The following is a 16,849-nucleotide window of genomic DNA, read 5'->3' as shown; positions in this document are numbered from 1 at the left end:
ATCACTATAATCCGTGGAAAGTGACTGTCACAAACAATAATGCATCAAACGTGACACGTGACAGTGTGACTGAGCCCCAGATAAAAAGCACACAATGGGAGGTGGCTGCATGTTTGGCATGCGTTTGGAGATCTGGCTCTGTCACCTCAAACAGGTACTTCTGCCTCAAGGGAACCTGGTCACACTCTGTCACGTGCCAAAAGGACTCATTAGGCCCACATTAAAGAGTCAAGTACAATACCTAGTTATTTCATACACGCAAACTGACAGATGGATCTGTATTTGTCATTAAAATGGCAGTGCACATGGCGTTCTTGAAAACATAACATGTTTGTGTTTCACCGCTTAAGCCCTATAATGCCAGATAAATAGTGAATAATTAGCATTTATTTAACAGGGACAATGCACATTAATCAACACATGATTTTTTAGGGGTTTCATTTTCATCTATGTAAATGGAACAGTTAGCCAGAAGCAAATCTTCATCTGTAGTCCCTGAGCAGGCTGTTAAAAGTTGTGATAAAACTATCCAATACATATACAAGAAAAATAAACATGGAACAAATTCATGATCGACAAGTTTTGTGTATTTGAGAGCTTGCACATTACATTTTCAGTCTGGAACAACAAAACCATTCGTAGGCACAAAACATGCCCAGTCTGTTTAAGTGTTTTATCAGCTAAAGAAAAGGGTAGGGAAAGGGAACGCTCAGTCTTGATTTCTTTTTTCACCTCGCCCCACTAAGCACCTGGTTGATCTGGGTACGCAACCAAAACAAGGGAAGATCGCCAGAATAAATAATCTTATGATCCTTGCTCACTTCAGCTAAGTAAAAAAAATACATAAATAATTGTTTCCTTGTTATGTTTTTGTTGTGGAATACTGTGTGTACTTTGTCAGCTTGCAGATCGGCTATTTGTGATAATCGTCATACGAAATAGAGCTCAAGTGGTTAAAACTCTTGAGATGATTGTGCTGATACTGATCTTCAATAAGAGTTGAAATACTCTGTTGCGCAACATGCACTGGATTTGGCTGTAAAACGATTGTGGTAAAAAAAAGTAAAGAAAACATGCAGGGCATGGTATTATTGAGAACAGGCATCGCTGCAACATGTTAAGGACTTGGCTGTGTCAGATCCAACAGCTCCAATGTCAATGGAACAGTGTCCAGATGACAAGTGCATACCACGGTGAAGATAGATTAGATAGATAGATAGATAGATAGATAGATAGATAGATAGATAGATAGATAGATAGATAGATAGATAGATAGATAGATAGAGAGAGTGAGAGTGAGAGAGAGAGAGAATGTCTGAAATAGCACATTCCAAATCGGAGAGGCCATTAACTTAGGTTTGGAAAGTTTTAGGGTCTAGTCTAGTATAAACCAATGAGAAGTCAGTCACGCTACATTTACAGCTGAAATACATTTACTTAGACTGGATTAAGTGTTGTCTATTTTATATGGCTCTGGTGAACCTCATCTGTGTTAATTTAACAGAGGCTTTTACGGTGTATATATACTATTCTTCCTGACAACTTCTGTTTGTTACTCTTAGGAGCCTTTTTAGAGCAAATCTACCGCCGGACGGCACAGACTACTCACTGTTGCTGGCGAGCCATTCGTTGAGGTCTATCTCTCTGGGGAGGACCACTAGCTCCTTGAGGTCAAAGTCCACCACGCGGATTTTCGTGAACTCCGTCTCCACGTACTGCTTTTTCTCCTCTGTTGGCGGCTTCTTCCCATTGGGCTTCGTCTTCGACTTCCTGCAAGACACGAGAAGGGAGAAGGGGACGGTTAAGGCTAGGTAGCGGGGATGGACACACATGCAATGTTGAACAGTACGCAAATTACAAAGCGCCAAGAGATTTCCCCAATGTAGTAGAGTAAAGTCAAACGTGACTGATATACAGAGCAGGGCAGAAACCATCTCCATATTTTAACCATTTGCGATTTTTGGTAAATTAACGCCCTACTTGATCACACTACAGTGTCACACAAAAGCATCAAAAGTAGCAGATTTGAAAGCTTGAGCTTGTAGATCTGCTTCCTATGCCATTTTTGGAATCGAATCCTGAAAAGTAACAGTTTGACGTAATGAGGTTTCCACCCAACAGAGGCGATACACAGGTGTTTAGAGTAACAAAAGTGGGGTACATCTCTCATTTGATCTCCTGACATTTTATTTCTAGCACAGGTTTTTGGCTGTGAATCTGAATTTCACCAGCGGGATCAATAAAGGTCTTATCTTATTGAATGTGTCATGGCAAACTGTCTGCTGTTAAGATGCAGATCATGGATTCCAGACATCTCCAGACATGCCCTCTGGGAACCGTTGGGGCCCTATTTTGTGTCTTAAGTACCAGGTCTTATGACTTAACTTAAGACATGGTGGCGTGAGCAATGCGATTTGGCCAGTCAAAATAGCCAAACGGCATTGGCCACGCCTCCAGGTCCTAAGTTAAGTCATAATAACTGATACTTAAGACACACAAAACAGGGCCCTTGGTGTCTGTGTGCTAGTGCATGGCTATCAAATGAGGCTGGAAACCTTTCAAATAATACAAGTGTTTGCATTATAACTAATGATGTTGCTCTCACTGCCGCATGTGCCAACAGTGCATGCTGTCATTAGCGTGAACCAGCAGAGACATGGCATTCATAGCAGCCAGCCCAGCGCCACATACAGTTAGCGTGAACCAGCAGAGACATGGCATTCATAGCAGCCAGCCCAGCGCCACATACAGAGTTATAGACAGCCTCATGTGGCTGGAGCCTCCCGGGACACAAGTCTGACCTCCGACCCATCGTTACGCCGAGAACTACCGCACAGACGACCATCCCAAGGGGCTTGTACTTCCACTGCTAGTTTTAGCATGAGTATGTCACATCACACTCTCCCTACACTTCCAGGGCCATAACCTCTTGTCCCCTTCCCCCCCACGCCTCCCGCACTACACCCCTCCACTGACGCAGGCTTATCTGGGGGTCAACGGTCAAAAGGCTTGATACACTAGTGAGACAAATAAAAAGAGCTGACACTGCGCGGCTTTGTTCTGTTCAGCCGCACAGCTAAACATAGACTTAACTTGCACGGATCTGCTCTCAAAACTGTTCCCACCGCCAGTCTTCGTTTCTCCACAACATGGAGGATAAGGCCCAAGTCACATATAGTTGCACTGAAAATGTCAGATCTACAAGGCTCACCACGCGGCGTGTTCAGAGAGCTTGCAGATCTGACATATTCCGTGCGCGACATCAGCACACACTTGGCTAAAAATTATTCTTAAGTGGGCCCCCGGCTTGAAGTTAATAACTTGATATTGAAGTATCTCTATTCCGGGCATCAAAATTGAACTTGAGCAGAATATAAACCGCATGATCTGCATAATTCTACACCCAAGGCTTTTCTCGTTCTGTAATGACTTAAGTCCTCTCTTGCCTTTACGTGTGGCCTCTCTGAATGTCTACGGGCTGTGCTACCGTTGTTTGGGTTTGCTTGAGGACAGGGGAGTTATACTTTGCTTCCCCTTGAATTTATTGCGCTGTTGTTGACCTTCATTTCCGCTGCACTCTGCTCCCCTGCCCTCCTCTCTCTCCGTCCTGCAATCTTTTCTATTTCCAACAAACTCCGTGTCTAAAAACAATGATCCAGCCACGTGTTCTTGGCTCTCGCCTATTCCCTCTTTCAAAGAGACACTCCCCCTATTCAACTGATTCCCAGAATTCCCGCTATTGGCTGCTGGCCTATGTTCTGCAAGGACAGAGAGAAACAAGAGAGAATCAGAAATGGAAGGGGAGAGAAAGAGAGAGAGAGACGTACAGCCAAAGAAAAATACTTTTTAGGCGATTTAGGTAACGATGAAGGGTTAGCAAAGTGTAAACGGTGTGTGTGGGGCCAACCCGAACCCCAGCTGATAACCATGGGAACTAATCAACACGTACAAAACATGACATGAGTGTGGAGCGTGAGGCCCCTTAGCTGGTATGCAGTGTCCAAAAGCCACATTTTCCTCCACTTTCAGACGTCAACCTGGTCTCCCACATTTACACACCATGCCTTCAGCTCTCAGTGTCAGCCCTCCGCTCCGACGCCATTCCAGTCCAAGAGCACCCCATTTTTGAGGGGCTCTAGCCCCTCCTATATTCAGCTGTTAGTGTAGATTTCCATCTTACATTAAAATCCCATCGACAATGAATGGATAATGTACGTCATATGTGTACGTGCAAATCGGCATTTAAAGTCATGATGATGTACGATGATAAGAGCGCCCCTCACTTCACTGTTTTTTTTTTCTTTTCTAAATTGCTTTTATAGGCTTGGAGCGATACTTGCTACCAATATGCGATTCAGTCGTACCAGGCTATCAGGCACACAAATATGCACAGAGTACAGACTGTGCATGTGCACACACACACACACATACATACCCTTGACTATGAATGGAGAATTTTACGTCAGTATCTGAACAAATAGGCATAGTGTCTGTTTTATGGCATGATGTACGAATATAAGAGCGCCCCTCACGGTCCGATTCCTTAACTTTAAAGACTTTAAAAACAAATGAGGTATACAGTATAGGCAATTAGGCATATATAGTAATTGTTACAGGGACTCTCTGGGTTACTTGAAGGGGTTCCAAATGAACACTCAGAGTGATGTTGGTCCTTGAAATTGCATAGCATACATAAAGGCCACATATATACCATACCATCTGAAAGTGGGATAAACCGGTTCTGGAAACCGTTCCAAATGTGATGGAACCGATCATTCGAGTTCCTCAACGCCAGCTAATTATTCATGACGACGGGCTACTTTCTGTTTCTCCTCTACTTTCCATGTCTGATGTCTGTCCGTTTCCCTGCGACAGTTCTTTCACTCAAGAACTGCTTCTCACCACTTCTAGATTCTCGGTGTCTTTTGGTTCCCTCCTTCTCGTGGCTGTAGGCTCACCTGTCCAAATAGACCATTGTGTGGAGGAAGCCACCCCCCTCCGTACTCCCATTGCTGCACTCTCCTTTCATCTCTCCGCCATGCCCCTTCTACTCCCCCTGCCCTTCAGCTCTCAATAATCAATAAGACAAAGGCGTTCAAAAATGTACTTCGAAGCAAGGTATTCTAGGAGTTTGGGTGAAATTTGGTCCATGAAACAAATTCAATAATCATTTCACCCTCACATGTATATTCAATTTAACACCATAGATGTATGTGCATGCTCAGCACATTGACCAGAAGACAATCATATAGTCATAATTATATTATGACTAACTATGTTAGTTGTACTGTGAACAGAACTTAGCGCGACAGGATTTTTAATTTTTACTAAGTTGCTCAGCCCTAACTGTCCTTATATTATAAATATTCTATCCGTTTATCAGACGTTCGCCTTTCTCGTCCATCTTATATTTTTAGTTTAATCTCAGGCAGGCTGCTTCCCCCCTCGCCACTCACATGGAGCAGAACAGAGGCACATCATCCATGTGGTCCATGTGGCTTTCATGCCGTGAGCTACATGTTCCGTCATGTGAAAGAGCTTACTCGGGGAAAAGGAGTCTCTTCCACAGATACCATCAGCTCACACTAACTGTTCAAAGGCCTCTCGGCTATAAGCCCCTCACAGGATCCATTCCACTCCTGTGAAAAGTTTCAAGACGGCTCGTTTTCGTCTCTCCTCTCTTCCCCCCCCCCCCCACCCCCCCTTCCTTTTGAAAACATTCTGTTTCACTGAGCCATTTCCTGTCTCTCTCTCTCTGTAATTTCATCATTTTCCATACAAACGCCTCCTCCTCCCTCCTTTTGAACATTTGTGTGGTACGGGGAGGTGAATTCTGGAGCCATTAGTTTATTTTAGGATAAAGAAAACTTCCTCTATGCCAGCACCCCTCCCCTCATGCGTACATAGCGCACACACACACACACACACACACACACACACACACACACACACACACACACACACACACACACACACACACACACACACACACACACACACACACACACACACACACACACACACACACACACACTCTCTCGGTAAGGTTCTCGCGGACAAAATTGTTGCCATAAAAGGCAGCAAATGAACTCACCAGACCAGGCCAGATCAAGGCAGGCCAGAAGGCAAGAGTGGAGGAGAACTGAGGCCAGGGCTGGGCACGTCTCTGGGGCTGGGGGACTGCCACAGTCAGCCTGGCACCAGTGGGAACCCATCCGTGATATACCCAAGGAGAGAATCCAGGGGCCTCACCAAGGCCAAAGAAATGGGAATCGACAAATCCATGACGTCTTTGTGTATGAAAGCGTTTGTCAAAGCGTGTTATAAGTTATAACTGTATTTCCTGCAGGGCTCACATATTCTAACGCATGCATTTCTATCCATTTACTACTAATGCTGTGTATGTAATGGGTGACTGATTTGATGGTGCTCATCTTGACTAAAAACAATAGGGTTGTATACCAAAAACATATTATGCCCGTTACCTTTCACTGGCAACACCCTCAACTTCTCCTCAAAGACTGTCACACGCATGCATGGACACACGCAGTCACGCACACAGCTGACTATAGCCCCCCCCCCCCCCCCCACGACCTGACCAGCTGGACCCAACAGCTGCGCCACCAGCCTGATCCCACCACGAGGGCCCCGAGACAACCCTGCAGAAATGAGCCCTGTCTGGTGTATGTTTGTACAAGCACGTATCGTGCGTCCAGTAAAACCCGTCTGTGCACGCATGCACACAAAAAAGCTCACAATACCCACGTCTGTTGAGCGACTGGTGCGCTCTGCGTTGCTGTACTTATGGGGGGCTTATGTGCGTCAGCAGACTGCTGAATGCACACCGTTCTAAAATAAACCACTCTCTCTAAAGACAACCAGGCCTCTGGCAGGTACACCCAGAGCCTGTCTCATTAACCGGCAACCTGGTTCCAATTAATACAAAGAATCACTCGGGACCACATTATAGAACTATGGAGGGGGAATTAGCTTAAGTGCTTAGGCTAAAAGTGCTACAATTTGCTACCAAAATGCCCCGTTGAACAATAGTTCAAAGCAGGAAAACTATGTAGTAAGACTATGTTGTTGACTGCTGTGCGTTCAGCTCAGCTCGAAAAACACTGATTCCATCGATATTGCGCACAACGCACAATCTGCAACTTTATAAGCCCAGCCTTTGGTTTCTGCCAAGCTGAATATTGCACAACTGTTGCTTAAATTGGCCTGTTGTATTGCGTAGGAATCTAACTGTTGGCATATGGACATAGTTCAATACAATCTGCGAGGGTGAACAGCATTCAAACAAGACATAGAAGATGGCTTCCAGCTTCTCTCCGATTCATGCAGAAGGCAAAGTTCCTCTACTCTACAGACAAGAGGAGACTTTGCTTTTGAGTTTCCTAATGACAGAGGTAAAGATGATCCGATATCTTTCCCTTAAGAGCCTAACCAGCCAGTCATCGTCTCCACCAGGCCGAAGGCATGGGGGGAAGAGTATGTTTTGCACTCCGTCCGTCCGTCCGTGTGTGTGTGTGTCCGTCCGTGTGTCCGTGAGCAGCTAATCTCGGCCACCGTTAACCCGGTCGATGACAAATTTTGCACACACACTCCCTGGATGCCAACGATGAACCTCTGCCCCAAACTTTCCAGAATGGCCTGTTATAGCGCCACCAGGAGGCCGCTTTGTGCAAAACAAGTTTTTGCACAGTACACCTACAGATTTTGTCCAAACATCACGCAAATTGGTACACAGTCTCTCTAGAGCCATTCAACGAAACCGCTCTTTCAGATTTCTCAGACTCCATCCTGATTGGTTAAGATTGGCTTCCAAAGTTTCAAACAAAATGCTGCAAATCATGAACACATCGCGTGATTTCCGTGAAATTGTGCACCCACATTCCCACTAGGCCGAGGACGAAATGCCACATGAACAATTTCAACTCAGCCTCAAGGTGGCGCTATAACTGGCCGAAAAGTGTTTTTACCTCTAACTGCACGGATCTGTGGATAACTTTGTATGCCAACTCCCTAGTTTACTTTTGTTGCCCTTTTATCCAACCACCAGATGAAGGCAAGCTGCAATGTCCTACATTCCTATCCTGGTGGAGACCTGTGCCCAGAAGGGCACTTTTTCTAGTTTAAAATGTTGTCTTAGGGTTGTTGTGGGTGGATGCCTTTCTCCAGAACAGTGCCATTGTTGGGGTAATCTTTCCGGTAAGTGAAGGGAGCAAGCCAAGTAGTAAAAGAAATATGCTCCTCGTCCCTTTCTGCCCGTTGTAAAACTCTCAACACTACTACAGACTGGAGGTCGGTTGAAAGGTGTGAAAAAGGTACTGAATACACCTCTCATCATCGACAGGCGGCTATAGCTTGGAGCTCATGGTTTGATGTTGCTTTTCAACAACAAACACGTGAATGTGTGCATGCTTAAATCATTAGAGAAATTATAACGGAAAAGATAACCACTGCACAGCATCTAAGTTAGCTTGTAGTTATTTTCACAGACCGCTGAATGCACTACCGTAAACGCTGGAAAAGATTGTATGATTGTAAGAAGACAATAAAGATTGTATAATTGCGATAGAGAGCTTAGGACATGGCACAATCTGTCATCTGTATTTTCATTCTTTAATGTTGAAACAATAAGCAAGAAGCAGCACGATGTGCACACAGCACACACATCATTTTTGCTCAATATATTATAAATGGCTAGAATGATTAGAAACAAATGGCACAACAGCCTGCCATTTTTGAGTTCCGTCGGGATAACTCACCACATTGGGCACGCACAATGAATCCAACGTTTCATCATCATAAATAATCATCATTTTCAATTGATTGATTACTTTTCTTTTTCTTTCTTTCTTGAGCAAACATGCAGCTGTAGCAATGTACCAATAGGCTAACAGTCTCATTTAATTGAGAAAGGGCCACCACTACCCCTCCTAGCAAGGCTAAGCAGCCAACCAGCGAGCTCTACGAGCCTTTTACGCCCTCCTCTCTCCACCACCCTGTTGCTACTGACGGGCAGTATCCGACGGGAGCCAACGGACCATTCGGCCAAGTTTGGTCAGCTTTTGACGCATCACTATAACCTTTGCCCCGACCCGCCAGTGTACACACCGGCCATTCAACAGCCGATTTTCGGCCACAGGCGCTTTCCAACACTTACTTCCAACACTGCAGACGTCGGGTTGATTTGTTGGGATCTTTAAGTACGTCACTAAGTTTGTCACTGGCAAAACAAACTACACTATCCATGATAACGACAAGAGCAAAGGCATCCTAAGCACTGCAGGAGGTTCTAATATTGTTAATGAACTTTGTTCTAGGTCCATCACGGTCATAATGTGACAAAACATCAATAGCGTTACATTATCAGTGGGTTATGATAACCCAATTTAATGCTGTCATACGAGGACAGCGTAAATCATGCTTTAGCCTCTGATAACACTAGACTTGAAAGAGAGAAGAACTCTATCATTTTCTAAAGAGAGCTCCCAGCCAGGCCTCCTGATCTATTTCAAGACTCAAACTGAATAGACTATGAATGGCCCTTTTCCCTTGAAAAACCACAGACTGAGGCGCACAGGCATCCTGAGCCAAGCCGGGCCAAGGCCAAGCCAAACCACGACAGCCATTACGGGGCTAAAAAAGAGTCCGCGTTAAGGACAGACCAGCCCAGTGGCTCAAGGTTTGCAATGCTGAGGTCTACACAGAATAGCTGCTCTGTGTAAAGTTACACATGTTTTTTAAGAGAGCATAGTGTGTGTGTGTGTGTGTGTATGTATGTGTGTACACACACACTACAGTACAAACTCATTTTAAGTAATGAACTGGACAAGCACATAGGGAAGCAACAAATGGGGTCAGCCGTCAATCAGTAACATCACCAGAAGTGGTTATAACTCAATTATTCACTCAATTGTTCCAAGTACAGACATAACCAAACCAGCACACTCCAATTTACACATACTCTATGTACCTGGCCCTGCTAGACCAGTACAGCTAGCCTGTGACCCCCTCTTCTCCAATCTTGTCCTCAAGTGATGAATGGTTTTCTGTAAAGTACATAAGACCACCCATACTGACCTTGCAATGGAGACTCATCAACATCACAACAAAATCACAAAAAAAAAAAAAAAGAGATTATGTGGAGCCCCTGGTTGAGTACCTTGTTGAGTGATGTACACCCTTAGTTAATCTGATGGCGAGATTAAATATGGATCTGAGGATGGACAAGATAGGACATTGCTCATATGACTGAGACATTGTGATCAATTCAATCAAGTGATTATTGCTTCAGGGAACAAAGCAGGGAAATGATTCAATCAATGGGCGTCTGCAGCAACTGTGAGAGACCATTAATCATGCAGACCCTAGAATCCCAGTTCTGGGATGAAACATTTGGCGAAAATTGCTGCTCTAGAATTACAATTTACAATTTACAATTTAGGCATTTAGCAGACGCTCTTAATCCAGAGCGACTTACATTTAAGCAAGAACAAAGCATGGGAATACATCACATAAAAAGCATTTATCATGAAACATGCGTAAGCTAAGAAAGTAACAGTGGAATATTTATATAGTGAAACTATACATACACTATACATATAAACTATACATCTTTACTACTATGCTATATATGTGTACTATGGCGTGCTATGACTACATACAATACAATTACAGTGCTGTCTACATAACATGCTATAAGTCTGTATCAAATGCTATATAATCCAACAGAAATGCTATCTAAGGGTTTAGGGTAAGTGAATTCCAGAACTCCAGAACTCTACAAGCCACTGATCTTTATCACCAACCATTCCTGTAACTAACTATCCATGTCAGGCTAATCTTCAGACCAGCTTCCAGATCCAGGGTATTTTACCATCCACTGAAGGAGGAAACAAGGTAACTGTTGAGCCATAAACAGGTCTAGTCTCCTCCCCCTGTAAAACACAAACTCCTTGTCCAAAGCGTCCTTGTTAACTTTGATAGAGTCCCTCTTTTGTTCACCCCCCCCCCCCCTTTCAGCTGTTGAATTTCTGGAAACTCCCTATTTTATGTTATTTTTTCATTGGGGGGTATAAAAGGTAAATAATAAATTGAAGGTGGGCTCTTCTAAGAAAGTCAGCTGATTACCATCGGTGTGGTATTTCTGAGAGGTGGTTAAAGAAAGCAATTAAGTTTCCCTGGAGAGGAGCGGCGTACAGTAGGGCCTGTCATTACTTGTTAAAGAGATATTACGATAGACCAACCATACCACTGTACCACACACACACATGGCGCATTCCACTGCTTGCATGCATTTTACTGTCGGCCTGCATTCTGTTTAGAGATCCTAAAATGGTGGACATATTCTTCAAACGATTTGCTATTCCGTCTGTGAGGGGCGAGGTGGGGGGTGGACAATAGACAACAAGCCATCCAGGCATATGCCCTTTGGGCTGCCGGTGTTTGACATGAAGACACCTGTCACCACCACCAGAATCCATGACAAATTAATTTTAACAGGGCCGTCTGTGTCCCCTGAACAAACACTCATAATGACTGCATGTCTCCCTCTCGCATGACACACCCGAGGTGAGCAGCAGTGTTCATTTCGTCGACCAAAACTATGAAGAAAAATGTTCGTAGACTTTTTTCCACTGGCGAAAACGAAATACACTAAATGAAACCTAAGCTATGACCTACGATGACTAAAACGAAGACAAACTATATGCTGCGATGCGTTGTGAGCTTGTAGATCGGCTTTTCAGCATGCAACCAAGTGTAAGACGACGCCATCAAAATGCCATCAAGGCCCGCCAAAATATCTTGTCACTTTTCAGATGATTTCAAAGATTTATTCAAAAGAACTACATAAAAATGTTCTGCGAGCAGTATGTACTATGTAAACACGACAGAGGTCATGGGCCCATAGCATGAGTATGCAGTGTGTGTGCCATTTACGCCCACTCCCCTTGATGTCTCCATGGGGTTAATGCAGTATGTATGTGAATCCTGTTCCAAGTCTATTTACACCATTAATTCTTCTATGTGGGTCATGCATTCTTCTAAGTCTTATGTCTGCTGCCCGTCTTTCATTTGCAGCTCTAGGAAACACTACGTACTTTCTTGAAGCCTCGTCCTACCCGAACCCGGGGTGCCCTGCATGCGTGCAAGTGCCAAAACAAAATATCTACCACTGAGCTGAGGTAATGGAGCACACAAACCTTTTTGTGCAAAGGAACCCCCCCCCCCCCCCCCCCCCCCCCAAATGGATGTTTTATTTGGTTGCGGACCCCCATCTGAAAAATATATTCTTTCAAAAATAGCAGATGTACAAGGTGCTGCACACTGAACAGCCAACATACACAGTAAATTGATAAATTGTTAAATTATTGTGATGCTACGTTAACACCCCCCCCCCCTGGAAGTGGGGGGGGGGCACCTGGAGAACCACCTGGAGAACCACTGGTCTACCATAGAGGTTATTATGTTGTATTCACACACCAAAAAAGCTCAAAGTAAACAATTTTGCATTTCCAAAAACAGCTTAAAAAAGAGAGCAATAAAACCAATGGGTTTTGGAAGCAATATGAATGAGGTATTAAATAAACCCCTATGGAAGTCATGTGTTAGCTTTGTGCTTGAGATTTAAACGGAACATGGAATCTTAAATAATTCACAGCAGTAGAGAAGACGGATCACATTGCCCTCAGTTCATTCTTGCTTGGGAGATCTAGTCTGCCTGATGAGTGGCTGCTTAAAAGGCTTTAAAAGACCGCCATACTGTGGTGTAAGTCAGTGGTTCCCAAACTGTTTAATCTCAAGGACCCCCAAATTGACACTAATTAGCCCATGGACCACCATTTATAAAGATATGCCAGGAGGCAGGGACCCCCCATAAGAGAAGATGTTTACAGTTCTAGCAGTGACTCTCAACCCATTACATTTCAAGGACCCACAGTTTGACATCCATTAAAGCTACGGTCCCCCATTTAATGGCATTTCTATCTCTGGGACCACAATGCATATTGCAAAGTCAAAGCTAATGTACGGGTCCATTTGTACACACTCAGAGTTACAGACCCATAAGGGTCCATTTGGTTCCAAACTATCATATAGCTGGGGACCCCCTGGAACTCTCTAGGGGGCCCCTAGGGGTCCCTGGACCCCACTTTGGGAACCAGTGGTGTAAGTTACTACCATTAAGTATATTTACTCAAGTACTGTACTTAAGTACATTTAACTTCACTGAGTATTTCCAATGTTCTGTACTTTTACTTCACTACATCTCAGAGGCAAATATACTTTTACTCCACTGCAATTATTTGAAAACTTGTGTTAGTTTGTAGATTGCCCTATAGGCATACATGGATGATTTAAAAACTTAATTGTGAAAAGGGACATTCTGCATAACCGTTACTTTTTGGTACTTCATACTTTTACATACTGGTAAGTGGTAAGCTAAAAAAAAAAAGGTACTTTTCCCCCCACCACTGCAAGCTGTAAACGCCGGAACTAAGACGATCCAATAAAGATGTATAATTGCGGTAGATAGCCATGGTTCACATGACGCTGAGAGAACGAGTCGTACAAGACAGTCATGTTTGTTTCAGAGTTACTTTCTCAACTAGTCAAGGAGGATGAGATGGACACAACACAATCAAATGAAACTGTCGATCTCCAGTCGCCACATGAAAAGACACGAGACGGATTCAATCAAATAAAGCAATCGATCGCTCTCCAGTAAGACACGAGACAACAACACGGGACCGGGCAAGTTTCAATTTAACAAAGTTACCGGTACACGTTTCAATCATAGAGCAACACGTTGACTAAAAGAAAAACTACAACCGCAGTAGAAACGTCACAACAAAAACACATGCGTTTTAGTTAATGTTAAGATTAAGCAGTCAGGTTTTTACAGTCAACTCAACTCTCTTTGGAAGTACCATAAATACGACTAGCATGGCGCTGTTGCAAAGCTGCATTGGTCCACATAACATTACAAAGCGCTCATAGTCCTATATATTATATTGTAGTTGGTTTTTTACCGTAGAACTTTCCCCACCGCTTGAAGCACCATTTTGCAACTTAGTCCGTTTTTTGAGTTTCTCTGCGAGTGCATGTCCTTTTTATCTCCTGGTGACAGAGCGCAGTAATCTCCGACCATTGCTTTAAAACATGCAGATCCAAGGCAAGCTGGGGTTTTCTTCTAGAACCGGGTGGGTCGATATGAATTGACTTAAAGCTCGGGTCCGTCTGCTCTGTGTGTGAGACACTCACTCTGTAGTCTACTCTGTACTGTATTAGTAACTACTGTACAGGGAAAGAGGAAGAACCTTGAGACTTTGGAGAAGTGTCCTCCTCTTTCTCGACTTCCAGCCAATCATAAAGGAAAGGGGGAAGAAAACAGCGCACGTCACAGTCAGTCGTCTCATGTGAACGTGTTCCTGACTAGCCTCGGGTTCCTGACTGAGTAGTGTGGACTGTGGAGTTGCACTGTAACAACAGGTGGTCTACTACTACTACTGCTCTTAAAACTAAGAGTACAATGGACGACAATGGAAACAATACATTTTAGCATAACCTTTGACTGTACTACAGACGCCGTTAACGATCTTGGTTAATAAAGTAATCAATCAAATAAATACATCAAAAACCTGACATGGGCTACAATAAACAATTTGCATGTAAATAATGGAGCAATGTTGGGCTTTTTAAGAGCGATTGACTGATTGATTTAATTACTTTATAAACAGTTCAATACAATGTCTGCTAATAGGATTAAACACCCAAGAAAGCACTATAGCATGTTTTCATTTGGGTCCGTTGTAATGAATTCATCAAAACATTTAATTAATGACAGACAAATATACAATACTATGCAAAAACATCATATAAATGAGTTGAGGAAAAAAATAAAAATATGTAGAAAGAGTGCTTTGATACCCGTTCTATCCTCTTGTGTTGTGAGCTTGTAAGAATGGCTATTTTCACCTTATGTTCACCTATTATTATGACATGCCCACAAATAGGGATGCTAGGATTCAAGCCATTTCAGTGTCATTTCTTTCAGTGCTAGTGCTTTTTTTTTGCATGCCAGTTTTGCTCATGACATACATGATCATACTGCACACAAAATATGGCCGCCTGGGTTAACGTGTTACATGAATTAATAATGAACTATAAAGAAAATCATCTGTGCGTATAAACATTATACATGACAGATTTACAAGTGTGGTGGTGCCTTGAGCCCCTTGTTTGTAACAGTTTTGAGACGTGGTGGGTGCCAAGGTGTTGACTTCCAGCGTCACCTGAAGTCTTAACTATGACGGTCTGGCGGAGGTTTAAGGACATGTTCCAACTTGCCCCTGCCGGTAAAGAGTAGCAGCAGCACAGGTGAGGTCTGGGACAATTCCTGCCCGGAGAGACAAAACAGTCCCAAGATCCACATTGTAGCTGTCGGGCAGAAACCTCCTATGTAAATTAACGGCGTACTTGATTCATACTACTGTAACAGTGTCACACTAAAGTATCAAAAGTGGCAGATCTGCAAGCTCGAGCTTGTAGATCTGCTACTTTTGGATTTTAATTGTGAAAAGTTTTTTGACATATGAGGTTTCCACCCGACAGAGACGATGCATTATGTAAGAATAAAACAGCAACATTTTGTCATCCAAACCCCGATTCCTGAGGGCAGATTTTAATACACAGAACACAATAACGCAAATTAATCGGTCATTGGATGTTTCACTGTTAAGACACTGAAACTTGAACGAACGCAACAACAAAACAGAAGGGCGGAATTGAACAACCTAAGAGGGTCTAGAGAAGATTATGACAGTGTTAAGGAGCCCTATCATTCTCCTGCCCTCTAATTACTCTCCTTCAATCTTCCTCTCTCATTCTCTCTTCCTTCACACTTTCCCCCTCCCATTCTTTTATTTTAGCTTGCTTCTTTTTATTGTCTCCCCGTGTCACCAGGTCTTTCTTCTCTCTCTCTTCACAGATGGGACCTGTGGGGCAGGCAGTGCAGCTGCAGATGTGAGAAATACCAGCAGTCTGCTGTTGCATGGACACACACAAAGACACACTAATCTACAGCATCTCTGAAGCCCTGGCTGCACACTTAGTTTGTTCATTTGTTGTGTTCCTGTGTGGGCACAAGTAATTTAAATTAGATAAAAAACAAAACAGAGATAGAGAGCGTTATGTGAAAGCTCTGGTCGCATTGTGCATGTGATAGTGTGTGCGTGTATGTATGTACTGCGCGCCGGTGGTTGTGACCGGTGAAGCATGCTGGATCACTGGACCTTCGTTCTGAGCTGCTGCTTGTTTGTGTAAATAAGACCCTATTTGTGCAGGCCGAAGTTCTATCTGAAAGTATCAGAGTCCGATAGGGGGTCCATGACACAGTCACGCTGAAACTGCAATGCTCCACTACTGCACACTAGGGGCAAACGCCTCACCGTCTGGCACCTGCAGACTGCACGTTCAGAGGGGAGAGGGAGGCAGAGGAAGGCAGGCAGGCTGCTGGGTGAAACTTAAGGGTTGGGGATGGAACTCTGCTCTAGAATCTCTGAGTGGCTGCTGTACTGCTGCTATGGCGATGGTGGTGGTTAGGAGCTAGAGTAGTGGGGGGAGAGAACAGAACAGGGCAGATACTTTTCTCCCCTGGAGCTAAATATAGCTTGCATGGCCCCATACAGAATGGAACAGTACAGCGGGGAGAGGGGAGGAGGGTGGCTTGCGTATGTAAATGCGTGAGCCGTGCGTGCACACATGGGTGTATGCACAAACGAGTGAATCAGCAAGTGAGGACATGACAGAGGTGCGTGGGGGAGGAGAGGTTTGTAGA

The 16,849-nt window shown here is 43.9% G+C and overlaps 1 protein-coding gene across 5 annotated transcripts in view; it reads right to left on the bottom strand.

Annotated features, from left to right (window-relative positions):
- The window catches only part of mob2a (MOB kinase activator 2a), a 98,886-nt gene that overhangs the window by 10,585 nt on the left and 71,452 nt on the right, over positions 1-16,849 (bottom strand). For 4 of the 5 annotated variants that reach the window (XM_083762962.1, XM_083762961.1, XM_083762959.1 and 1 more), the window contains one exon: positions 1,610-1,770. In XM_083762962.1, coding sequence (XP_083619088.1) covers positions 1,610-1,770 — 161 coding nt within the window. Of the gene's footprint in view, positions 1-1,609; positions 1,771-14,042; positions 14,270-16,849 lie in introns of those variants that run through there. The other variant, XM_083762958.1, reaches the window with a different exon arrangement.

This window comes from Protomyctophum parallelum, assembly GCF_964188405.1.
Source record: "Protomyctophum parallelum genome assembly, chromosome: 4".
Taxonomy (NCBI): domain Eukaryota; kingdom Metazoa; phylum Chordata; class Actinopteri; order Myctophiformes; family Myctophidae; genus Protomyctophum; species Protomyctophum parallelum.
The sequence above is the reverse complement of the archived record's forward strand: the minus strand, read 5'-3'. Positions and strand labels throughout refer to the sequence as shown.